This window comes from Ptychodera flava, chromosome 19 (assembly GCF_041260155.1).
Source record: "Ptychodera flava strain L36383 chromosome 19, AS_Pfla_20210202, whole genome shotgun sequence".
Lineage (NCBI taxonomy): Eukaryota > Metazoa > Hemichordata > Enteropneusta > Ptychoderidae > Ptychodera > Ptychodera flava.
Genome location: NC_091946.1, coordinates 16,852,532 through 16,879,140, shown reverse-complemented (window position 1 = coordinate 16,879,140; position 26,609 = coordinate 16,852,532). Strand labels below are relative to the sequence as shown.

Below are 26,609 nucleotides of genomic sequence, written 5' to 3'. Positions count from 1 at the left end.
ATTTGCATTATAGGGTTTATGATTCAATCGGCGATAGGGGCCATGCTTGCATCGGTAATTGTTACACGCAGCGAGATGACGGAATTACCTCACTTTGAAGCTTAATATACAGTGCGTCCTGTAGATATTTTCTTCTGTGCGTAGCAAACTTTCATTTATACACTTAATTTTTTCCAGCCAACATAGAAAAGGTAACGTGGCTTGTCTAATTCGGCGCGCGAGAGGATGAGAAACAAAAAACGTTTTTTTTGACAGTAGGTAAGTTGTGACGATGGTGTAATCCCTGGCAGGGCGCCACCACAGTGACCACAACGGCTTACGTACAGTATGGGCAGATCTGTAACACCTTCGGTAACCTTTGCAGCTGGCCAGAATGAGAGTTCACTTAAACCATTACAAACAGAAGAACTGCCATCCAAAATCACTTTTGAAGATGATCCAAATGTTACACAGTTGCTCTCGTCGTGTATTTCGACGTCAGTCATTTTTATTGATCTGTTCACAGCCAATACTTAAGCTTTCTTTCCATAAAAATTCGATGATGCCTCATACACTACTGAAAAGATAAAACCCACTGGGTTTCACGAATCTATTTTGTCCAACTGGTCATTATAGGATACGTAAATCAAAGGTCCTATCGATGTTAAGGTACCAATGCTTGACACCTAATAGACTGCATATCAATGATTTAACGAAATTGGATCAAAGATCGCTAAATGAACCTTATAAATTTACTGACACTGTCAGCGGATCGATTTCATTGGGTACAATATTCAAATTCGACAATCTTTTACAAACCCTCTTAAATACAAAACAATACAAAGTAAATTATCTCTCTCTATATAGAAACAATAGCCCTGGCATCTCATGTGTTTTATCTATAAAGTGGCCCTCGTTAAACAGCAATGGTGTGAATTCTTTTCATATTTATTACCATCACTATCACAAAATCAATATGTGAGGAGCCCTATAGGCTAAAGTTGTGTGTTCACAACGATACCTGTCTTTATAATTTACTGGGATCACTTTCAAAGATATCGTAGAGGTTTGACGGGGGCAAATGCTGGAACAATTCTATACCAGCCCAACTCCCAGCTAATCTAATGACGGCTACAATGCTGGTAGTATGAAGAATTTCGTCGTAACAGATGCCAGGTAAGATCGGTGCGGTGATGTCATCAAGAGGTTTTCTGAATTCGAAAGTCTGCGCAATTGAATAGGCGCACGCCGACAAGGGAGGGTTTATGTGCAAAACGAGTGATAGACAATAGTTCTTGCTATACGTTATTTTGATTACAAAATAAATACTAATACGGCCTGACTTCATCGCTATGTATGTGTTAGTATAACTCCTGATGGTGTTCCTGAATATTGTGTGATAAAGGATTCCTCGTGTATCATTCTCATTTAGCAACACCGCTACATTGCCCAACTTTTCAGGAAGTGGGCTAAAGCTCACTTCTTGTCAGTGACGTCACCAAATCTCCCATCGTGTTCGCTGCAGAGTACAAGTGGTATGTGATAACAGCTAACTCCCTCTCCACCTCCCTCCATTGTTTGGTCGGATTAGGAGAGTTGTCGATGTCAAACAGGGCGTCTATCAGTCCTGGAAACCCTGCAGTGGCGTACACGTCCTTACTGCTCGGAGCAAAGATGACGTGCCTGCGAAGAGAACAGAACGGATATTACTACAAAATCGTCAGTTGGTCATTAACACGTCTAACTTGCATCGCAAGGTTCCTAGGATACTTAGTGGAACATCTCTCTTAAAGGCGCCCCATTTCCTCAAAATTGATTTAAGGCAACCAAAGCCTTCCTAATTGTAAAACCTGTCTCAAAAGCGTACGATACAGTAAATATTGAGAAACGATTGCAAATAAAACTGGCCAAGAATTGTTTTGCTTATTCAAAAGAACATGCCATAGCAAACTAAGCATCGACACATTAGTTAATTTAGACAGGCTGTGACATGCTTATTGTTCTTCCATGTTATACACAAGGGAGAATGCATTTATTTCCCTACCTTATGAATTTTCGTCCGGGCAAACCAAGAGGGTCAACGAACGCCCGATCCAGTGACATCAGTTGGTCATTAACACGTCTAATCTCCATAGGGCTGTTTTGAGGAAAGAAGGAAATCATAGGTCAGCACTTTGAATGGCAAGGGTCCGTTGTACCTGTGATTGACACAAAAGTCGCTGTTGTAAGTGATGATGACGACGACGACAACAACGAAGATGATAATGATGATGATGATGATGATGATGATGATGATGATGATGATGATGACAAGTGATGATGATGATGATGATGATGATGATGATGATGATGATGATGATGATGGTTGTGGTGGTGATGCTGATGCATGATGACGTCAAAATCGAACGCAAAAGATGAAGACGAGGGGAATAATGATAGTGGTGGTTATGATGGTTATTGGCATTGCTGAGGTTGCTACGTTGCGGTACAATTATTAAGCAGCTGGTTGTAGTGACATGCTGAGAGATAAGGTGTATTTTCTTGCCATCTAGTCTGCTCAATGGCCTATTTGTCCGTACATAAGGGGAAATGAGGGGTAGAGGGTTACAGTATATCGGACACAATACTTGCAACAGACGCTGAGAGACTGAACCTTATTGACCAAAGTGATGTTTACAGACGCTGATAAATACATCGCCGTATAATATAAGACATCATCCATTACTGCATTATGGGCCAAAAGATGACCTACTTACAGGTGCTTGTTAAAAAAACAAACCAAAAAGAAGTCTTTCGGAAATTGCGCAAGGACTTCAAAGAAATAATCCGTATACCTAACAAGATTGGAACTGATGTGGGATAATTGGATGGTGAAGTAATGCCGATTTAATCTACAAATGTAATCTCATCTGCTTTTCTTTTTATATGACACACTTGTTTTTATGAGTAATTTGTATTATTGCAACATTCAACTATCTAGTCCCTAACACTTTTGAGAAATTGTAAAAATATGAAAATCAAATTATCCCAAATTAGTTCCAATCGTGTTACCTTTTTCTGTTGATTTCACCGAGTGAAGTCTGAAACTCTGCTGTTGTCGTCTTAAAAGTATTCACCGCATCTTCAAAATTATCTGGAGTTAAAAGTTATTGTTATTATAATCTCCCTTTCATATCGATGGCACTCAATCCGCTGAATTTACGTTGAGCAACCTCCAGGCTAAATAAACTTGCCATGATTTGAGAATAAAAAATAGAGCTTAGCTTTGTCTGGTAAATTTCTTTTTTAAGTTCGTCACGTTGGTTCGATAATTGAAATCTAACGCACAAAATATTTCTCACATTTGGAACCAAATACTTCGCCAATAGTGACGTTTATTGAAATAAACATATAATAACTCAGATGTTATGCCATCATTTGCCTTTATATCGACTTGTATATATGAAGAATTATTCAATGCGCTCTGGTTCAAGGTCGAGCTCGTTTCAATGATAAAATTGAATCAAAATTTGACGACATTGTGTATCTTATGTATCAGGCCTATAGCGATAAAGGTTGTACAATACGAACAAAAGCAGAGATAGAGTAAACAAAAAAGGTAAATGTGATATTTTACGCGAAAGATATTCTCAAAAAATTCATGAAGCTCGACATTTAAAATATCAATATGCGCAGACGCAAATGAATCGACATTCAAAGTTTGTCGAAGCTGCAATTTACCCAAAGATAATCCTCGATCTCGCATTTTCTGCGCACTATCTGTTCCACTGAAGCCATCAAACATCTTCTTCACCCTGATACCATAGTCTTCACAGTTGAATGGAAGAATCAAGGAGTCGGCCAATTGCCAGGCAACCTCGATCCACATCCGGGCCATCCCTTGGAGATACTTGAATTGGGGGTCATAAAAGGTCTCCACCAGGTGAAATGTCTCGTACACAGAGTGGTAGATAGGATAGATGGAAAAGTTATACTTGTCCTGAAAATGTTCAAGAAGTTATTATGTCTTAACAGAAAGTGCCGAAGAAACTATAACATTAAAATCGAGAAAATACAACACTGAACACTCGAGATTACGACCAAGAAGAATACTTTTTTCGGATTCGTGCAATTTAGCAAAAAAATGACCATATTACGCGAACGTTTTTTCTTCCGTTTTGCTTGCCACATTAGATAAAATTGTTGGCAACCATCATTGTTTTTATACCTCCCTTCTTTATGAGCATTTCAAGTTTATAAAGGTGAGGTATCTCGATACACTAGTCTATTCAATTTGAATCATCTTTGACTGTCCTCAGAGCTTGCTTCGGTCTTTTGTTATACAATACTAAAAAGGAGATTTCAGGATCATATCTGTAATTAAAAGGAAAAACATAATCGACGGTTTTAAAGTTATTCTGGCAATTTACTTTCTTTTTTTCCTTTATGAAATTTACTTACAGTATCCCAGCGGTAACTCATGTCAATGGCTGACATTCCCATCCGATGTAAGAACGAAGCGTAGTCACTTGCAGATCCAAGGTCATACACTCTTCAAAATGAAATAAGATGGAACAACGGGCTAGAATGATGTACACAATAACAATACACGAATAGACGCTATGTTGACAAGCTAAATAGTTGGTGTTTCAACGTACCTTGGGAATATTAGAACAAGAGCTTTCAATTGACTTACGAAATAAAATAGTGAAAAAATAATCATAAGTTACAGCTAGTAGCCTTTTGCACTTTATTGCTATAGGATTACAGGTATGATAAAGAACAAATTAAGTAATTGCTGAAAAAATATTGACACATTGGTACTGTCATATTGATTTTTGAATTGTCGACAGACTCCACAAAATTTCATAAAATCAAATTTGATACAATTACCAATAATTACCAATAATTGACTTCAGCGGAGCATTTAGCCACAATTCATGTCCTCACCTAGACATTGTCTTTTAAAGTTGTCTGACATCACTCGCTGTTCCACACGTATGTTTATATGCATACAACCCTCTTAAAGACATTTATTTATCCAATCCATCGAACTGTACGGTACATGCATGTTGAGATATGTATGAGAGTCTTACAGCAAAACCGCCTTTTCACACCCATCGCTGCCAATACTTACTTCGGTACATCATCTTCCATTGGTGCACGTGATACCATAGTGTCGTAGATGGTCTTCCGACTACCGCTGGGTGACGGATCAGGAATCTTAAAACAAAGACATCGTAGCCTTAACTACCAATTTGTAACTGACCCATAATTGTTGATAGGAAGATTCTTGCGATGACTATACCTTGCAGTGGTGCATCTACGTTTTGTGGTATTGTACTTTGCTGGTGTACTTGTATCAATCGGGGATAAATTTATGTCTGTCTGTCGGTTTGTCTGTCTGTCTGTCTGTCTGTTTGTTTTTCTGTCTGTATGTGTGTCTGTATGTATGTATGTCTGTGTGTATGTATGTCTGTGTCTGTCTGTCTGTCTGTCTGTCTGTCTGTCTGTCTGTCTGTCTGTATGTATGTATGTCTGTGTGTATGTATGCCTGTGTCTGCCTGTCTGTCTGCATGTAAGTCGGTCTGCATGTATGTATGTCTGCATGTATGTATGTATGTATGTATGTATGTATGTATGTATGTGTGTATGTATGTATGTATGTATGTATGCATGTATGTGTCTGCCTGTCTGTCTGTCTGTCTGTCTGTATGCCTGTATGTATGTATGTATGTATGTATGTATGCATGTATGTTTACTCATTCTTAACTTACCTTCCGTGCTGCGTTGTAGATCAACCGCTTTAGATTAGGGGTGGCGCTACTCTTCAGATAATGTATCCCTAGCAAAAAACAAATTGCATTATTTCCCAAGAAGTACCAGCAATGAACTTGGCTGTGATTAATATATATTAAATAATTAGATAATTATCTAGATAGGTGTTAATTTATTTATACATCTGAGATTGAAACCATGGCCGGGTGGTGGCCGTTGCCTGGCTTGATCTGCATCAACGTTTTATTATGACGTGTACAGTGTGGGTGATGTTCTTCCAGTTATCAAGCCCAGGCTTCACTACATCCTGTTATCAGCTCTTCTCAGTCTACTGCAGCTGCCCCCGACTTGGGACGGGCGGCGATGGGTTGAGCGCTTTGGTCCCGGGAACCCTCCCTCTCCAGCTGCAGATACTGTCTTGGCATTCAAAAAGGTGTTTAAATTACCATCTACAGGTTGTAGATGTATACAAAGCCATGGAGCTGAGATCTTCACTTGCCATATCTGTTGTAAGTGCTGTGCTGTGTAATGTTATATGTGTATCTCTGTACTCAATATTTAAGGTTTTGCTTTGTATTAAATGTATGTTCGCCGGTAGTATAGAAAAGTAATAACCGTTACTCCCCATGTTCATTAATTTATTAGAAGAGTCCGTATACAAGTGTCTTTGACCATAGACTCTCAAGAAAAACCGAGGGTCTATGCTTTGACCAAAAGAATCATCGTTGATAGGAAGATTCTCGCTATAAATAATTGACTATACCTTGCAGAGGGGCATCTACGTTGATGTAGGCAACGCCTCGAGGTATGAAGGACTTCATGTTTTCCTTAAAAGAGAAATAAATAATGTAGTAAGATATAACGATGCAAGACCTTATAAAGTTATTGCGATAAAACACTTATAGTCATTACAAAACTAATATTATGTTTACAGATAGAAAATCGAAGGGTAAAGTAACATTACATACTTCAACCCATTCATTAGATCCTATAAGCCCATACTCCTCTGCGCCCCAAGTACAGAAAACCAAAGTTCGTCTTGGACGCCAACCTGAAAGAATGAGAAATTATAGTAATGTAAAGGAGAACTTTTGTCCAGGTGAAGCATACTAGAAACATCTTACCTAACTTACCAAACCTAAAAATGCTCTTCACAGCCAGACATTCAGCTCTCTTTACTTTTTCTTCAAGACAATCGGAGATGTACTGACAACATAATTATTTATCACATAAACTTTTTCTTTTCTCTGCCTATGAATTTTGCCCATTATTGTTGGTTCAGTATTTCCGATATTGTGAGCTCGCAATGGCTACAAACTTTACTTATACTGATACACAATTTTTATCACGATTTGACGATACTATAATGAAGCAGAACGAACGAAGATTATGTTGCAAATACGAGCCTGTATACATTGCACACAAAATTTGTATGAACTGCATATGTAACAAAGCGGATAAATTCCATTACTATCGGTGATTACATCTGACATCCGATATATCGCTCACCGTCTTTGACCATCTGTCCAAAGACACGTGTTACTTCCATAATGCTAGCGGTGCCACTGGAGGGATCTATGGCGCCAAATATCCACGCGTCCCGATGGTTGCCAAGGAGGACATAGCGATCTGAAATTGTTGAAACATTCGCATCATTAAAACTGAATGTTGTATGCATGTTATAAAAGCATGACGTAGTCGATTTTCCTTACGAAGATATGGCGGTAAATTTTGCCATCATATCTACAACTGACAAACATTTTCGATTTTCGGAATTGCCGCTTAATTTCCAATTGCTCTACAAAGGTTGATTGGGAGCAAAGTTAAAATAATGTTTGGCAAAGTAGAGCTGCTCTAGGGTCGGAACTGCAAGATGATGATATGAGTCTTTCCTGCACGGTGGACATCGATTGACTGTAGAGCACGTTTTGATATGACAGATTAACTTGTGAGCAAAATCATGAAATTTACCCTATTGAGAATTGTAGTATATGTGACAATCTAAGAATACACATCTATTTCAGAATAGACAATTTTCAGCAACAGAGAATATTACCTGGTTCAACGCTTCCACGGATCATGCCGATCGTATTGTATGTAGTAACCATCGTGTTGGATGAATACACACTGACCTTTACAGTCCTGAAAGGGCACACACCACAGGTCTACGTAAGTTCGACAAAGGATTTGTTTTTCTCACATCATCAAGACATCAAGAAGAAGGATGTCATTATAAGTGCATGAATCCACTGTCTTCAAGGTAGACATTTTAGTTTTTAAATTTGTAATCACTGAATTAACCTTAAGCTAATCATTTTTTCTTGTAGTGTTTCATTGATGTGGTAGATGACACAGTGTGGTGCTTGTCCTTTCTGCTCCCCTTCTACCCATTAAATTATGATCATTATCACACATTTAATCCGTGTTTGTTCGGGTGACAATTACTCAAGGTATGGAATTTTCATGCCAGCCTAAGCAGCACTTGACGCCGCTCTCTATGTCTGTGCTTTTCCACTCTTAGTCTTCAGAGTAATAATGTTGGATAAGTGTAACAGACGGGGAGTTAACTGCGACTGTCTCCTCATTATCATTTTATGTCGAAAGTAAACGACATTAAAAGTAGTTGCATACTTATCATCATCTGGTGCAGCCAATCCAGGACCATAACGATACGTCACTCCAGGTATTTCCCCTTTCCATTCCTTTTGAACCTCGTTCCCTTTCATGCGTCTGTACGGCACACCATGGGAGAAAATAGGATATTGTAAGAACAAGCACTTATAACAGGGCGATGCAATGGCATATAATAATGTCACTTTTCACACGCTAGCACGCTATAACCATTCGGAAGGTGACCCGCGGACCATTTCTAAATGATAATGTGAAATACGGCATGTCTAGCACATATATGCCTTGGCATTTAAGGTGACACATGTGTATCACTCTTTTGACTTAATTGGCCCCAAGGTCAAAATCGCATATTACAACTCCTTGTACTTTATGGGCCCCTAAGTCATTCTCTTAAACAGAACATTATGTTTTGAAATGTCTTCAATGGAACCATCGACAATTTCTCGACTGTCTATGATGGAATATATATTCTCTTTCCTAGATGTATAATACAGTTTTATGAAATATTATAGTTGTATGAGCATATGATTGGATGCTCTTCGGTTTCACTCTAAATATATTTTATGCAAAGCTTCATTCCGTGTCCTCTGTACAGTATCTTGTTTAAACCTAAAATCATGTTGAAATGCCAAATGTTTAACGTGTCGACGCGATGTCGTGTATATGATGGCCAGTGGCTCTTTGTCTTGTTGATGAACTGAATTATGTATAGGATAAAGCCCTAGTACGAGGGCTCTTCTGGTACATAAAGTCCAACCCAACGATAAAATGTCGAGGCCGCAGGCCGAGACATTTTATATTAGGGTTGGACTTTATATACCAGAAGAGCCCGAGTATGAGGGTTTTATCCGACTTAAAAACTATCGCCCCTAACTGATATATTTTCGTTTTCAATGTGTTTACGTCATCCGTCCCCTTTGTCAATGTAACATGTTTAGGATATGAATTAAAACTTTTATTTGTGAAATAGCCTTCCAATTTAATGGAACATCCTATAAATGCCCAAGGGCACATTATATAAATGCCCTAGGGCACAGCAGATTTTGTGTTGCAGCTGGTTTCCGCTGTGTTACCGAATTTGAATATAAACGTACCAGATGTCTACAGAATATGACATGTTCACTTTTGATTGGACAGTACTTTACTAAGGCGCTGTCATTCGTTTCTGGAATTTGGTGACCAAGGCTTTATGAGTAGATAAAACACCCTGAATTGAGCACTCTGATTGGTCAATCTACAGTAGATAGTTTTTAAAGTTCAGATAAAATGTATTTTAATTGCAAAACACAATATATAGTATAGGCAAGGCTAACACTCTTACTTTTCCTGCCAAGTTCATATTTACCCATCAGGTCAAGTTCGTTAAAAGTCGTGAAACACCATATGTACCATTTAGAGCATTTTCACAAAAAATGAACATTTGAAGGCCCTGGAAATCACAGACACTGTAAACATGAATTTTATGGACTAAAGCTGTTGGAACAGGCCAAGCCAAATGAGTGGAAATACATATGGTTTTGGCTCAATACTGCTTTACACTGAGTTGGCTGATGGGGAAGTGATACTGTCTGGCAGGGAATGGGTTAATGGGGTAAAAGAAGAAGAAGATGACGATATTTTGTACTAGACAAAAGTTAATGACAATATAATCAACATGGATCATTGGTGTCCCTTTACCAGAGATCCCTATTATTAGTTTGACTTTCACACAAGTAACAAAGTAACATTCCAAAAATCCCCAATGTGAGTTGCATTTTCTTAATGACTACATACCTCAATATTTCTTTGGCGTCGCTGTATCCGATTGGATGGACTGGTATCGTTGGCAGCTCTGTTTCTGACTCTTCCATCCTGTAAGCATACCCTTTAGTAATGTAGAGGAAACACAGTATGGTATGAGAGTACACTTTCCGAGTGATAAATTATACAGAGTGGTAAAGTTGCGAGAGAATGGACAATGAGGTTCTGCAAAGGTAAGATTAACGGACAGCAACCTCGTCTGAAGAAGCTTTTAATCTCAGCTAAAGTTTTCATCATAGTGTAACGAAAAGGGGAGTTTAGAATGTGCTTCGTCGCTAGATTTCTGGACAGAGAGTCCAACACTGTGGGATCAAGCTTGACTGATGTATTATTCTAGCACGGATCGTTTTCCTATTCGGTGCAACCGGGCACGCATGCGCACTACCATTAAAGAGACATGATGATTCAAGCCTTGTCTTTTTTTTTGGCTGTTGCTTCATTCGAAACTTCATCCCCCGCAATCTTGACCTGATAATTTCATGACCTTTTGAGGTTAACTTATTCGACTGGTTTCACGTCACTTGCGCAGTTTGAGTGTATCAAATTTGCATATTACCTGTGGCGGGATAACCAGGCGTTAGGGGGTCCATGGCGTGCTTGAAAGTGGAGCCTCTTTGCACACCAGTCTCCGGTAGAAATATCCCATTCGGGTAAGTTTCTTCACCCGCAGGAGCAACATCCTCAGGATCGGAATAAAGTATGATGCCAACAGCGCCAAAATCTTTTGCATTGGCTACCTGTAAAATTTACGCCTTTCTGTCAAACAACTGACGTCACCTATCATGTAAACACAACCTCAGAGAAGGTTATAAACGCTTTCCACTTGCCCTTTCTAAATTGAACGCACAATAGCAGAAAATTTCAACAGTGTTTCTTTTTCTAGTTCTCGTAAACGTTTTCTTCCTAAAGTATGTTGAAATGCAAATTACTGACTTGCCAACACAATCCATTGTCCACAATATGCAGTGTTCAGGTTGACAATTGAATTAACTTGAACTTTATTCTAGTCTTCCTAAAATTCAATTGTCAGCAACAAAACAAAACAGCAAAGAATTTGACCTTACAAACAGAACGACCATGTCGGTAAGTTAAACACTTTTGACTTTTTCAAAATGATTTTTGAGAATAGAAGTAGCATAAAAATCGTAAGTGAAGGATCACATTACATTGGAAATTACATTACAAGTTAAAGCTAATTGCACTTCCTGAAAGAGTCAGTGATGCTAATTTTTGATAATTTTTTCGCCATTGTTGTTTTGAATGTCAACCATAACTCCTTGTTCTACTTCCCAAAGCGTGTTGACATACATAATCTTCAGCTTGTCAGCTCAGCCCGTACGTGTGTAAACTGCATTGTTATTGTTAACAAGTGACTTCTGGTCCGGACGAGAATTCAAATGTAAACAATAACGACGCACTTTACACATAAAGACGCTGTTTTGACAAGCTAAATAGTGGGTGTTTCAACATTCTTGTGGAAGTAGAATACCGTAGGAAGTTGTAATTGATATACATAATAAAAATAATGAAAAAGTCATGAAAAGTTGGCATTACTGGCCCTTTAAATTACTGACAACACTAGATCGCATGAGTTTTGTTGCACATGGTTAATGCCCGACAGCAACGAAGTATCTCAAAGTTTAACGTGATTTCGCTATCAAGATGAACGGGAAAGTAGACTTGTGTATTACGACTTGAATGCACATTCCGAACACTGGTGGCGCTCTAACCAGATGTCTAGCTCTTCTTGTCCCTTTCGGAGGTAAACACCGTCTCACTCGAGTATTTTTTTAATATCTCGACCTGTTATTTCGCCACCAGGAAAATAGTACAACCGTATGTCTTACTTTGTTGGAAACACAGTTACAACAAAAACAACAACAACAACAACAACAACAACAACAACAACAATAACAACAACAACAGCAACACCATTATCAGAAAATAGCAAAAGCAGGAATTAATACTGCATAACAATAATGCAATGTCAGCTATTAGTTTCTGTATTGATTCTTAAGTGAAATACCATTTTGGAGAGTAAGTTGCTTTTTGTGGGCTTAGGGCTACCCTTCTAGCTTTTGTACTGCAACTGAAAAGCTGTTTGTCTTCATTCATGAATACTTGTACTTCATTTTATTCATAACATGATGAACAAAGTCGATGACTTTATTGCTAAAATTTCTAGCCTGATGCGAGTTGAAGGTAAAGGATGTGCCTTGAACTCATTCTTATAATTAAATTACATTGTTGATATTGTCTTTTTCTTCTTCTTCTTTCACACTTCCTGCTTTTTTCAGACCGTTCCTTCGAAAATTCTTAGCTTGCTACAGTTACGCAGATATGACGCTTTATGTCGATGATGGATATACCTGCGATCGAAGCTTCATTCGCAAATAGATCAGGTTTACATTGTCCCACTACTACTATTTCGGGTTAGGTTGGTCTTTTAAAAATGCAGGTATCTGGATTGAATTACACACTGAAGGGGGATACAGGTACACAGGAAAACAATAAGATTCCACTGTGCGACAACTCCAATATTTATATTTGAATGAACACAGAAGTATTACCTTATCTCCACGGAATATCATTCCATATCTTGCGATTATCACCGTACCGTTAAGATCAATATTCAAATCTCGCTGGAGATGGAAAAAGTCTTCGACTCTGGCATAATTAGCATACACAACTTCGCCCTGTAGAAGAGGGATATGTCACATTCATGCATTGCCATGATACACTGAATACCGAATGCAGTACATACGATGTTCGTAAACAGCTCAGAAGAGTACTCTGATCCACGATTTAACCGTAGCCAACTTCTCACGTAAAGTGATGGTGAGAGGGGCAGGGGTTAAATGAAGTCACCATGCAGAGTTCAGACAATCAGTCAGTGAGTTTCATGGCTCTGCATTGCCCTGTATCGTTAGACACTCAAAAAGGCAGACATTACATCCATGAAACATTAGTCACTTTACGAGTACATTAGCTTTGGTGACAGATTGTTTCAATCTTATTGACGTAAATCGCAGCTGTTTGTCAAGCATGGACACAGTGACGAGGATGTTGAAAACATACAAATCATATTGACTGTCAAGTGAAAAACAACGTTGGGGGCGATCTTTCCCGGAAGACAACAGACACCAGTGGTGAAACCCACCAGCACTACTGTCTCTATACTCCGGTCTAACAACATCACCACACCTGAGCCACGTTAGCCATTGATAGGTCAACAAATGGCATCGAAAACAAAAGGATTAAAAACACAGTCTCAAAACTAAAAAGGGCGCGAACTTACGTCAACTTCACCGGCTGCCGAATAGGCGTTGAAAGGTGGCACCACATCCGGGTCATTCTGCGAATCGTCCAGAATGTCTTCTTGTGCCTTTGAGGTAAATACAGTCTCACTCGTGTACTTGTTTAATATCTCGACCTGCGATAAATATGGAATTACGAAAACAGAAAGCGTCTAGTCTGAGAGCAGTCTTTTGCAGAAGAAATTTGTGCATTTAGTGGCAAGTAAAGGATACAAAGTTGTACGGCTTCAGGTGTTGAAAGCGAAAGTAATCACGTGGGTTTTTTTGGAAAAAATCGAAAACTGGTGATTATATTTGATTGTATCTGTGACGTAAACGGGGTTATGATGATATTGTCGAGTCCCATGACTTGGTAGCGTGTCGGGGCCGGCAAGGCTGGTATTCCGATGTTGAAGTGGTGTAAGGAGGACTGGAGGCAGCAAGTACTATAGAAATAACGGGCGACGCGCTGACCATTAACGTTTATTAATGGGCAAGGGCGAGAGGAAAGCCAAAATTAAAGCCTCGCCCGTTAATTTGGCTTTCCTCGAGCCCGCGCCCATAAATAAACGTTAATGGTCAGAGTCGAGTCTGTTTTTTTCCATTATATTATCAACGAACCGAAGAAAACTGTCAAAATTTGCGAAAATTTCCGGAGCGAACGACAACTGGGCCCCAGAACTGAGCAATACGCGACAAAATGTCACGCGCGCTGTAAAATATTGGCAAATCCGGAGATATTTTCAGAAAAAAGTATCTCAACTTGGCCCACAAGTGCTCCATTTTATTTTGTGATTGATTATGATTTATGTTTGAGCTGTAAAGTTATGATACTTTGAGTTGTTAATCTTATCATTCATATTCACGGGCACGTAAACAGACCATTACTGTGTATTTGTGGTCAGTCACTCGACCAATCAAAATGCGACAGCCAGGGCATGGTAATATAATATAATCTAAAATGCTAAGTGTACTTTATTGCCATTGGGGACTACACTAGAGCGCTGAAGACTAATTGAAAGCTGACAAGTACACGCCGCACAGTACAATAAATTACCCACAATTCTGTTTGATTTGTACCGATGAAAGTTACTTTTCTAATAACTTTTTCAGTTCTGCATATCAGCAATAATGTGAAGCATCTATAAAGAACTGATTGATAATGTCTAGTAAAAGTATGTTCAGATATTTTAGTAAATTTCAAAACAAGCAGTAAATAACCATAAAATCATATTCTGCAGGTACTATAAATGCCATACTTATAAGAAGCAGGTTATGATAAAATGAAGGGGTCATATTGTCTGAAAAAAGTTAGCATGCAAGTTTCTGTTGTTATGTCCCTTGGAAAATTAATATAAAGCCATTTAAAGAAAATTATTTGTTTACCGTCCTTGGATTTTTTGAGAAACCTACCAGCCAGCCAGGAAAAAACAAACTAAGTCAAAAAGCGCAAGTTAATTAACATAAGTTCAATTTTCTTTGGAAATTTGTAATAGTGTTAACATTGTGTTTGTTTACTTAATTTTCTTTGAAAACCTACCAGCAGAGGACGGCAAACAAAGGATTTTATTTAAAGGGCCGAATTTTGTTTCAAAGAACATCTGGAACCAGTCTCCTTACTTTCCATCACATTATTCTCTATGGCTGAGGACACGAACAGTGGAATTTTTTCCAAAAATGCTATCTCCTCTCTCAATCAAGCATATATTTAAAAACTAGTCTATGAATTTGTCTACACACTTCACTAAGGAATCTCCAATGGTAAACATCAATATAAATGGTTGGATATCTCCAGTACTGTCCGTCGTGCAAGGACAGATATACATGGCCCCAGTAATAATAATAACATAACATTACGTGACGGTAACATTTCAGCTTAATCACAGACCTTCGAGAAAAAAGTTTTTTCTCGAGTGTCTATGTTTTAATACACACCTCAAAACTTGACAAAACTGTTTGTGAGGAGCATCTAAACCACTCTCTTCCAAAATCAAGATGCAAATAACTGGTTGTTCGGGAATAATTCAGGTCGGCGTGTTGTGTACTTAAATGGTAGCAACCGACTATAATTTTACCTACATCAACACAAGACACGTCCTTGTGTAAAATCTAGCACTGATGTTGTTTTGCTTTCCATAATATCTTTTTCGTTTTTGAAATTTGGTACATCCTGTACCGGTCCCTTGCTGCCTGTGCCAAAATGTTGGCACTTTCTGTATCCAACACGGTTTTTTGATCAAGAATCGGTGACCCTTTTCTTTTCCAGGGCATATTTGACATTGCTTTATCGAAATGCGGTTGACTTAAATGTCACAATGTCCCAGATTCCTTCCATAAAGAGAACAAACACCTGTCCGCGCATTGTATCAAATCAGTACTGCGTAACTAGGCCAGGGCATCACAAGCATAAACGTTATAAGATGCAGAAGACGTCTGTTGGGTCAAATAACGGCTAAAATAAATTTGTAACATAATCTTTGGCTGTGTCATTTCATAGTACGTGCGTTGGAAATTAGTATGGTAGCTATGCTGGTTCATATTTAATTATGGTTTATTGGAACATTGCATGCAGTGTTATCATATTCCACATTCTACTGTATCAGTTTCATGCTATTCAGTCTTGCATGACCTATTTCATCTTCTCATTACAAAAATCGCTCCCTAATAATTAACTCAACTTGTGTGCGTGAAAAAAATGTGTAGGGATAAAAGGGAATGTCAAAGGACATCAAATTAATTCAATATTACAAAAACAGCCTGCTCAGAAAATATCACAAAACCGTTTATTAAAAAACACGCCAAAGTTCACTTGTCGATTTTATGTTCTACAACCTAGCACGTTGTCCTATCACATTGCGTTCACAAACACCTCTGGGATTTGAGGGGGGCTTGAACAAGTTGAGGGTACGTTATGGGTACTTGGAAATACTATTGGCCTGAAAGGGGAGACTTGAAAATACAAAATGCTGTTTATCGGAAGAATTATTATGGACCAATATTGAACAAGGAGTAACCCAAAATGAAGATTAAGGCCAAGAAAAATAAAAAGTTTGTTTCTCATCCTATACATATTGCACGAATGATGCGGTATGTTGTAGGTTGTTGGAAAGGTACATGAAAAAATCAGACAACATTTTCTGGCACGCCCCCTCGAGTAGTGTTTGTGAACTCTGCCTAAACCTGGAGAAATGCCGCGCGATAGTGAGATGAAATGGATCAGCGTGGAAGATGCTCTATCATTGTCATGGCTGTTGGAGACTCATCTCCCTCTCCGTCAAAATGTCATGCTGCGGATACTTTTGTCAGATTGGCAAATGACAACTACGCATGTCATAACCATATGTCACTCTCTGTAAAAAACTTATGGTTTGACCTCCACTACTTCGTCAATATATTAGACACCCACTGTAGATGGATGTGTCAAGTGTTACCCGTACCCGTCAGTTCAGTGATTTTCCAAGCATCGCAGAGCGGTGACGAAAATCAACCCTGATAAAATGCCAAAATGATGTATTAAGAACCTCCATATTTATTAATTGTGATATTAATATCAATTTCTTAGACTATAAGCTAACGTGCCTAATGACCCATGACGACCATTTGATTTCGTGACTATGTTTGACTTAGACTTTGTGAATATGTATTATGAAGTAGTCATTTATACTTTGTTAAATTTAGCATAATTTGAATGAAGGATAAAAATTGCCTCTCTACCCAACTAAGAAAAACTCGGTCGAAGTATGAAAATAGAGAGGTTTAGTTACATAGACAAGGCAATGCATAGGAAATGTCATTCGTTGTTTACAAATTGTTGAAGAAAGACCGTACATAACACTATTGGAACTATTTTGGGAGGATATGATCTTTTTATTGTTCAAATTTATCAAAATGTCAGATGCCCTATAGCTGAAAGTTGCAATATTACAAATTACCCATAAAACAAGTGAATTGTAAAAAAGCAATGTAGAGGAGCTTAAATTTGCTGATTATACCAATATTACTACAAATTAATATTCTCCCAAATTACTTCCAATCGTGTTAAATATTGAAGCATCTTAGCCCTTGCACTGATAGAATCACATGAATGAAAGTTATGAGAAATAATAATCCTTGTCTCACTTTGTTTCCTTGCTCTTTCGACGGATAAGACAGCAGAACATTATATGGCACGGCCTGTGCGTGGTCCAGTCCTTGTTCTAACCACAGTTTGACGATGTAGTCAGCTTGCTCCTTATCGGCAGGTGTCCCAGCTAGATGTGGTTTAGAAGTAAGGTATCTTGCCAAAGCAAAATAAAATTAAGAAAAACACAAGCTTGTTAATAAGTCAATATTTTCACATGATTCCCTACCTGTGATATCATTTACAATGGCTCACTTGTTTCAGCACGAATATATTGACACCTTCACTTTCCATATTATTAATATAAGTTCTGGATTTCTGCAATGAAGGGTATCAGGCAGGGCTTGAAATACCCACATGCACACTGCACTGTGCATCGTACATATTACCTTGTGCGGGTAGATTGCTAGACCAACCTGCACACTGCGCATGTTGACGAAAATAATACAGCATATTCCCATCTTTACTATTGCATCATGTGGTAAATTTGGTACCGAATGCCTGCATGAGACCAGATGTTATCCCAGATGAAGAAATATTGTGAAACGCGATACTCTGTTAGGGTGCCTATCCTGAAAGTAATACTCCATGAGTCCGAAAAAGAAGAATTTGCATAGGATAATGCGGAGGATGACTTGGTGCATGCTGCTGGAAAATCTGACATTAACACTGTGTATGTTGGCAAAACATTGCAACCTCTGGCAAGCTGTACACAAAGACTTCATTCATTATGTAGTAAGCTATAGACCTAGGCAACTTGATGCATTATGAAAAAACAGCCTCCCAACAGCCTATACCGACAACCAGAACTCGAACTCCCAATTTTCCCCTTTGCTAAATGTAGTTGTCTTACTTATAAGTAAACTAAAAAATTAAAGAAAAGTAGTCACTGCCTGCTCGCAGGGATCACTTTAAAGCTCTCTGCTTTAAAATTATAGGACTAAAATTATGACCCGCATGAAGAAAAACTTACCCATGCGCTAAAATCTCCTTGCAGATATTTCAGGAATAGCTTTGTTGGCTACCCCTGAGGAATTTTACCATCCTGATAATGCTATTGTCGATCGTTTTACGTTATCGAAGGTCAAAGTTGAAGCCTGCGTTTTACATGCAAGTCAGAATCACGTTTGTACTAATAGTTCTATCAGCTACAATATTCTTCAAGTATGAGAAATAGGCTCTTGCCATGCCCATGATGTGATTAACTTGCACAGTTGGCACCAGTATTTCTTTACAAAATGAGCGATATTACTCGGCGGGAAGTTTCATACCGAAGCAAATATTGATGGGAAGAAGTTCAGTGCTTGGTTGGACGTCGGACAAGATTTAGAAAAGAAAAAGTAATAAAGAATATTACCATATCTCTGGAAAACTAATTCTACGAAAGATGCCAATTAGAGATAATGAATGTTGTACCTTATCATTTGATATGCACATTCAATGCCCATTTACACATTTTGCATAAAAAATAGAGCAAATGTGGTAACTGAACAATGTAATGTCGGTCAGCTTGTTTCAGTTTCCGCCAAATCTTTCCCGTTTGACATGCGCACTCTCATGAGACCTTTGTTTTTTATTGACTATGCAGTCCTAGAATTTGAAGTCTGCAAAGTGCTTCAACCCAAATTGTCAAATATAACGCCCTGAGTTGTAGTTTTCATGCAATCCAGAAAATCAGATGAACATTCGTCATGACGACCAGACGATCATGCGCATGCGCAATCGTTATCTGGCCAAAACTCGGAAGAGCAAAACAAGCTGGAATTTATTCTAGGTAGCGACTAGCGGGTAAAATAGCGTTTGGTGATTAAATTCGAGTGTGACTGTGCCAGACCGACAAATCACAGATTTGCTTTTCAAGTGTTTGTTCAACGGTCGTCTCAAAGCCATTTTTTTCACTTGTTCACGTTGCCATGACACCCTACACAAGTGTTAAGAAGTGGGTTCAGGTAAGAATTTTACCTACACCTCTTAAATGATAAGTACTCTTTAAGTAGCTGGAATGAAAGCATTATAAACACTCAAACAGGTTGCATGTTTACAACACTCGGTCACAGTGCATCGAGAGCGGCTTCTGATGGAGGCAAAAGTATTGTGGTTACTAAGACACACATGGCTGATGGTGGTTTTGGCGCGTTGTACTCGAGTCAAGGCCAAAGTGGCCCCATGAAATCGATATGTATATCATTAAACCTGTATTTAGCGTTTTACAACAGGTTGAGAAAAACTGACGGCTGGTCTATATGTAATGGGATGTGTTGAATTCCGTTTTAGTAGGTGTTGGAATTCGTTGGAAGGTACAGGAGATAATATGATTCAATTCTCAGCAGCGAAGTGAAAGCTAAGTAATAAACTCACTTTCTGTTTTCAGTTCCTACATGTTTGCCCTTATGTCAGAAATTCTCACCATACCTCACGGGTAAATGTACGTCAACCAAATACAAGCATTTACAGGTTTCCTCTGACGACTACATCAGAGAGCTCGAGGTGACTGCCCTTTTTAAAATCGTTATGATGTAAAATTTGGCGAGATTTCCAGAAATTAGCCACTATGGATAGGCGACAACCGTGAAAGGGCAGGGTACATCGGGCCAGGCCTAAGGTAGAAGGCGCCTCGGGGACAGATAGTCGGACACTCAAATTCCTACAATTCTTTACTGATCTACCACTTGTGGAGGCTTATTTCAAAGCGCTTGGGAGAAGGAAGAACTTAAACATTCTTAGTTTTTCAAAAATCAAAATTTATTTTCCCCCCATTAAGTTAACACAGGAATGACGGCCATTTGAATTTCCAATATCGCAAAATGTTAACGTTTGGTAATTTGTTTCGCTAGTTCCAAGCTTTGCACAGCGACCCCCAATTTTTATAGTTGATTTGGTGAGAGAATGGTTAAAGTTTCATTCAGGAAAGTTTAAGCAAAAGTTGAACTCTTTCACTTTCAAGGCGCATACTACCTTAATTGTAACTTTAATGAAACGGGTAGAATGTGCCTCGGGGACAAATATTATGACTTCATGACAATTCTTTTCCGATCTACCGATTATGTGGGCTCATTCTGAAGTTCTTGGATTAAGAGGACTTTTCTCTCCTTCTTTTGTTAAAATTAACCCCGTGACCCCGATTTTTACTCTCGATTTTTAAAAATGAATGGTTGAAAGTTTCCTTGAGGAAAGTTTAAGCAGCGTTTTACATTTTAAATTTCTAGGTGCATACTACCTAAGGAACTGTCATGTTGTCTAGATACCAACCCCAGTACAGCATATTTCAATGCACATAATTTACCCACCCGCCAAATGCGTTTTGAAGCCAGTCATGATTTCACATTCTTTCACAAATGAGGCATTGTGTTTTATAAGCCAACATGTTTTACTTGAAAGGCGGGGCAATCAACAGAATCATAAACAATCGAAGTTTATTTTTTCTTTGGGGATATAATGCTGGTAGGGATTGACTAGTGTTGACATTGCAAACATCAAGTAGTGAAAGTACGAGAGTTCACCGTAAGTCAACATGGCGGTGTCCACTCTCATCGCTGACGAAGAAACACTTCCACTGGTTATTATACTTACTCAAGGTTCTTACGAATGTTTTCGGCGTTGACTGCCTCCATGAGTTTTCTGCTCACCGATTCGTCAGCGTCGCTCAGAGTGGCCTTTATTACGTCATCTTCCTGTTGGCAGATGGACGGCAGGGTAGGAAGGAGTCATTAACATGCGAACAAAATTAGATCGCCTTCAAAAAAAAATAGTGACATACGGTTCTACGTATTCGGCAGAACGAAGATAGATTTAAAAAGCCTTTGTCGCTCATCCTACGAAACTGATTACAAAAAAATGATGAGCGAACTATACGTGCATTAACAAACCCACTCAATCTTGGGTAAAAGCAATCTCGCTTTAGAACCTCTACTCCAAAGTAACAAAATATTTGCTCTGTACGGGATAAAATGTTTCGACAGCTCTTCGGACAAGCTTGTCCTATAGAGCAATTTGTCGTCGGTCAAGAGGTCCAGTCGTCGACAATTGAAAGGCATTTAGTCATTTTGTCAATAGTTTCTTAATGATAGCAAGGAGCGATAAGCCGTGCACAATCTTGACCACAGTTCACAGATTTTGCAAAACTGATGCAAGGTTTAATACACTTTGTGTCCACACCGTTCACTACATCATGCATATGGGTACAAATACGGCGAGTATCCTAAGGTATGTGTGTGCCGTGCTGATGTCGAGTACGGGTGACGTGCGGTTGCAAAGCGGGACGTTGCAACTGCACGACCTCTGACATGTGCAATGTCTGTAATCCATGGGTTCATGGACATTGAATGACGCATAAAGACATACTCGGATAGCATAACATTACATTCTGAATTGAGCAACCCTTTCTTCGGGCCATACCCTGTACAGAAAGGGCGTACAAGGAGCGAAGGCCGTTCGGGTCTGCGCTCATCTCTGCGAATTCTTGTAGCCCGCACCGCATAGCTTTTTGCAAAGTCCCTTTCCTGAACGGAGACCCAAAGCTACATTTAACACTGTTGGATCAATATGCAGCCACTGAAGTTGTATTAATAGTACGAATTTGTTATTTAACTTGCACAAATACAGCTTTCAATGGTCGATTCAGCTGGTGTTGTCGATGTGCAAAATTTAGACCCGTTTCTTTAGCTGCCTTCCCTTAAAGTGCAACACCACCATTGCTGGTTCGTCTATTACCCCATGATCGTAATCTCCAGTGCCTCCATGGTATGCAGCGGCTTTCAATGACATGCATGAAACGGTAGAATCAATCGAACGCCTCAGAGCTGACCTTGTGCAGGACTTGTACAACATTGTACAGCTAATTGTCCGGTGACAGCTTGCTTGCAAGGACCGTTCATGCCTTGTGACCTTGCCCAGGACCATGCCTAAACGTTTGCAAACACAGCGCCACAAATCAAACATGCTTCTCACCTTGCTTAGACCGACGAAATAACCGATAACAATACCAACGACGAACAGTACTACAACAATCAAAATTAAGATAGCCAGAATAAGTCTCCAGTTGCTGGCTACTTTCCTCGCCCGATTCACGTCCTTAGCCGTCTCCATTATCCCAGCGCTGATGCCGAGATACAACGCGAGAGTTCAATCAGTTCAGCGTGTCAACAAACCCAACCGACGCTACACGATACACAACAGTGCCGCTTTACTTTCCAGTTGTGGGAAGTGTCCACGCCAGAACAAAAGTGACAACCTGCAGAAATAGAACAGTTTTTCACTGACCAATCAGCGCAAAGCTGCGGCTTTGTGCTAGCAAGGATCGTTAATAATAGAGGTCAGAGTTCACCTCGGTCGGCTTGACGCATTGGGGAGCTGTCCGCATTATGTACTCAAGTCTTGAGTACATGTTTGCAAGGAAAGTGTATTTGGCAAACACTCCGTCATGTTGTTTTGACCATTAACATGTTTTGTCAGGAGTCCAGTGTCATCAAAACACGTTATGCCAAATTCCCTTCCACCAATATCTATGGTGCACTATCTACAATAACTTTTGACACGGAGATAGTTGCACTAGATCAAGTAACTGTGCTAAAATTATAAACCTTTTCATATTTCCATGACATAGAAAACAAAGGACCAGTGATGGATGATATTTATGTCACACTTGGCCTGCTTACTAGTTCAAAATATACAACGCCATCCTGTCTACTGCTGTGTTATGTCCCATATTCAACGACAGATGCCATGCAAATTCAAACTGTTTTGCAACAGATGCGAATATCCTTAACTGTGCATATCTTGTCACGGCAAATGAAATGGGCAAAATTGTATCGGGTCGCTCCAAAAATTATGCCAAAATGAGAGGCATTCAACTGTAGATACAGCCTGTCGTGTGCGATGTCAAAGGTCACCGTGGACAACTGAATTTTGCCTCGGACATTCATTCGTTCATTCATTCATTCATTTGTAGTACCTGCAGAATGTGACTTTTATGGTTAATTGACGGTTTCTTTGAAATTTATACTACAATATTTCAACGTACTTTTAATAAGTATAATTAATAAATTATCGTGAGACTTCACATTATCGCTTTTATACAGAACTGAAAAAGTTATAAGAAAACTAATGTCGTTGGTACAAATCAAACAGCATTATGGGTAATTTATTGTACTGTGCAGTGTATTGTGAACAATTGACTGTGTTGGACGATGCTCTGTACTCGAACATAGTTTGGGAAAGAATTAGGAAACTTGTACTTATAGGACAAAAGCAAAGAGAAAAACTGTTATCCAAAGGTACAGCCATAATACCAAATTTACTTCATACAACTTTGTAGGCCTATGCATACAAATGAGTATAGAAATTATAGCGAAGACAATTTTGGTACAACAAAAGTGTCGGAAACTGCTCTGCTCCACCAGTAGTATACTTTTAGTAGACTATGAAATCATCAAATTGAATTTCACTTCAAAGCAAACTGAAACATGATAAACAACCCACTTTGTTAAACTACTGAAATGAAAAATGATAGGTATGATACAACTGTCATGATTACGCATATCAACAGCTGGAAGACAGTCTGGTTTATACCAGTCAAGGTACATTACAATATATGAATGTGCGACCCAATTGTATATTTTACTGTGAATACTATATAGCCGCCATGTCGATCACTTATATTTGTAGAATTGTCAATAAGCGCAGTTTGTTTCTCATTCACACATTACGGGAATATTTGCCGAATCAACGTATCAGGTATTTTACATTGACAGACACCTGTACGGCGAGTGATGATATAGAGTCGTTGAGTCATTCAGTCCATCGAAATCTGCGTTACATGAGAAAATACAGGTAAGCAAATAAACAAATAAACAAACGAACGAACAAAGGAGTCTATCAATGTTTACATCCAAATCAATGAAGTTTGTCCCAACATTTGCCAACCTACAAGAATGTCTGATTCAGCGTTCTTTCCAAATCCTTATCATACGGAGTGTAATATTTGCAAAGCGCTCTAAGTACTTTTAGAGCGACTTTGGGGTGTTCACGGCGCTTGCACTTGCCCATGGTCCCTGTGAAAGAAAGATTTCAAGCCAACAAATGTCTCAACCTTCCGTAAATCCGATGCTGGGTCAACCTTGAACTTCTCGCCATCGATGTAAAGAAGTTGTTTCAAGGGTAAATACTCCATCCAGCGAAGCACATACTTCACATAGATGCCCGCCTCGACGATTTCATTGGACACCCTGATTTCGTTGAATTCGTTGATAACAGATTCTTCGAAAGTCGGAGCCAGATATTTTCGAGCATGAACATTGTAAAGATCAGTTTCGTTATAATACCTGACAAACTCGAAATAGTCGGAAACCGCCCTTCTTATCGGATCGCACAAGATGACGATGATTTTAACATCTCTTGACAGGGCCTTGAGAATTTTCTGCGGTGCGTCGTACGGCCGAAAGAAATAAGTGGGAGTCTTTTCCACAGGCACTTGCAAGGGCGTTGAGTACTGCATCTTGTCGAGGTACCACTCCATGTTCTGATCATAATAGTTATCGAAATAATGGATTTCGCGAGTTGTGACAGCGACGTTTGGATGCATGTTCAAGAATCTCATCGGCGCGCCAGTACCGCACTTCTCACTCGAGCGATGATGACTTTGGGAAGACGTTTTTGGCAATCTTTTTCAGTGAACTCTTGCTCATCGACTGGTTCTGTATGATAGTTTACATTTGCCATCGGAAGATAGCAAGATTTCTTTCCTCTCTCTTTATAATAAACAGTGATGTTACAGCTTGCCTCCCAAGTAGGTTTCTCGTCGAGTGATGGACCCTCTGTCGTCTCTGGAGTCAAGTTGCCAGACTGATCGATAAGCTGCCCTTCGTTCTCTTCATCTGGCTTTGTGTCACTCGAATTCAAGACCAAATCAAAAGCTGTAGGCTTATCATCAGGCTGAGAATCCTCTTTACCCGTCGACACGGTCTGCGAATCCTTGTTTGTTGAAGTATACGGTTCCGTCCGGCTGCTAGTTTCTAAAATCGTCGGAAGCGTCGTTTGAGTAGGGAAGCTAGTCTCCCTATGCCGATAAAAATGTGGTGTTGGACTCGAAGTGATCCACTTTGAGGTGAAAACAATTCCAAAACGGTAACGAGCATGAACATTACTACCTTGCGCTGCTCAGCGAAAAATTTGAATAAACCAAAGAACTTTGGCTCTTGAGACTTCCAAATGGCGAAACTGGTTCGCTCCGGCCTGAGGTATTCGTATATAATTGGTAGACGATAGACTACAACCGAGACACTGACCCACCATAGCTAAGCTATATTACCTGAACTCGTTTCAATAGTGGACGATTGATGATGTGACGATGTGACGTTCGATACGGAGAGGATTTTGATTTTGTAACCATACAAAATGATTTGTTGTTGCGGAGACAGTTTTATCAGATGCGGGTTGACGTACATATAGCTTTGTTATTTTGCCAGGGGTTTACAGTGGGTTTCAATCCAAAAAGTGTGTTCAAACGCGCTGTTTACTATGTGTGATTTTACTCTTCGTATATAAAACGTAGTCAGCACTAGAATAAGTCATTTATTATGCATTTCTAAGGAGAAATGTTGCAGTAAATCCGGTACTGAATTTTCAGTATTTGCAGTATGTCGCAAAAAATCGACCAGCTGTGTTATTACTACGCATATCAAAAGTCTAAGCTACTCTTGAAAAGTGTAGATCCCCTCCAATAATGGCCAACCTGTCACGGTTGTATATTTTAACAGCTTAAAATATTTTATTCCCGATATATCGAGGATCCCGCCACAATTTCCGCGATTTGTAGGGTAGTTGTGTGCGAAATAAATGACATATCTCCATTTCTCAGTTTCCGAATCAAATACACCAGCAAGATGAACATGGAAAAATACATATCGTTTTGGTCGGAATTGTGTCGTGGCAGAATCTATGCTCTGTGAGAATTATTTTTTGGAGAGGCCCCCCGAAAGGAATTTTCGACCAGGAAGTGTGACCGGTTTAAGTGATAATTCAAACCAAAC

General features: G+C 39.2%; 2 protein-coding genes across 2 annotated transcripts; both read right to left on the bottom strand.

Moving 5' to 3' along the window:
* Nucleotides 1–453: 453 nt before the first annotated feature.
* LOC139118726 (putative N-acetylated-alpha-linked acidic dipeptidase) lies at nt 454–22,945 on the bottom strand. Its single transcript, XM_070682141.1, has 19 exons — nt 22,531–22,945; nt 21,154–21,254; nt 17,583–17,739; nt 13,466–13,600; nt 12,738–12,863; nt 10,724–10,904; nt 10,141–10,231; nt 8,368–8,466; nt 7,793–7,878; nt 7,246–7,365; nt 6,705–6,787; nt 6,500–6,563; nt 5,736–5,803; nt 5,096–5,181; nt 4,420–4,510; nt 3,700–3,958; nt 3,031–3,112; nt 2,024–2,116; nt 454–1,662 (listed from the first exon to the last, which is right to left on the bottom strand). Exons 1-19 carry the CDS (start codon nt 22,666–22,668, stop codon nt 1,449–1,451), a joined length of 2,274 nt encoding a protein of 757 aa, XP_070538242.1. The 5' UTR covers nt 22,669–22,945; the 3' UTR covers nt 454–1,448.
* A 1,659-nt stretch (nt 22,946–24,604) lies between these two features.
* LOC139118060 (heparan sulfate glucosamine 3-O-sulfotransferase 3B1-like) lies at nt 24,605–25,162 on the bottom strand. Its single transcript, XM_070681355.1, has one exon. The coding sequence runs from the start codon at nt 25,160–25,162 to the stop codon at nt 24,605–24,607; it is 558 nt and encodes a 185-aa protein (XP_070537456.1).
* Between the last annotated feature and the right edge of the window lie 1,447 nt (nt 25,163–26,609).

Coding starts and splice junctions, on each gene's coding strand:
- LOC139118726 (XM_070682141.1), bottom strand. CDS start 22,668: ATGGAGACGGCTAAGGACGTGAATCGGGCGAGGAAAGTAGCCAGCAAC. Junction 17,740..21,153: donor AACATTCGTAAGAACCTTGA/GTAAGTATAATA, acceptor TGCTTTGGCAAG/ATACCTTACTTCTAAACCAC. Junction 5,804..6,499: donor CGTAGATGCCCCTCTGCAAG/GTATAGTCAATT, acceptor GTTTTTTGCTAG/GGATACATTATCTGAAGAGT.
- LOC139118060 (XM_070681355.1), bottom strand. CDS start 25,162: ATGCATCCAAACGTCGCTGTCACAACTCGCGAAATCCATTATTTCGAT.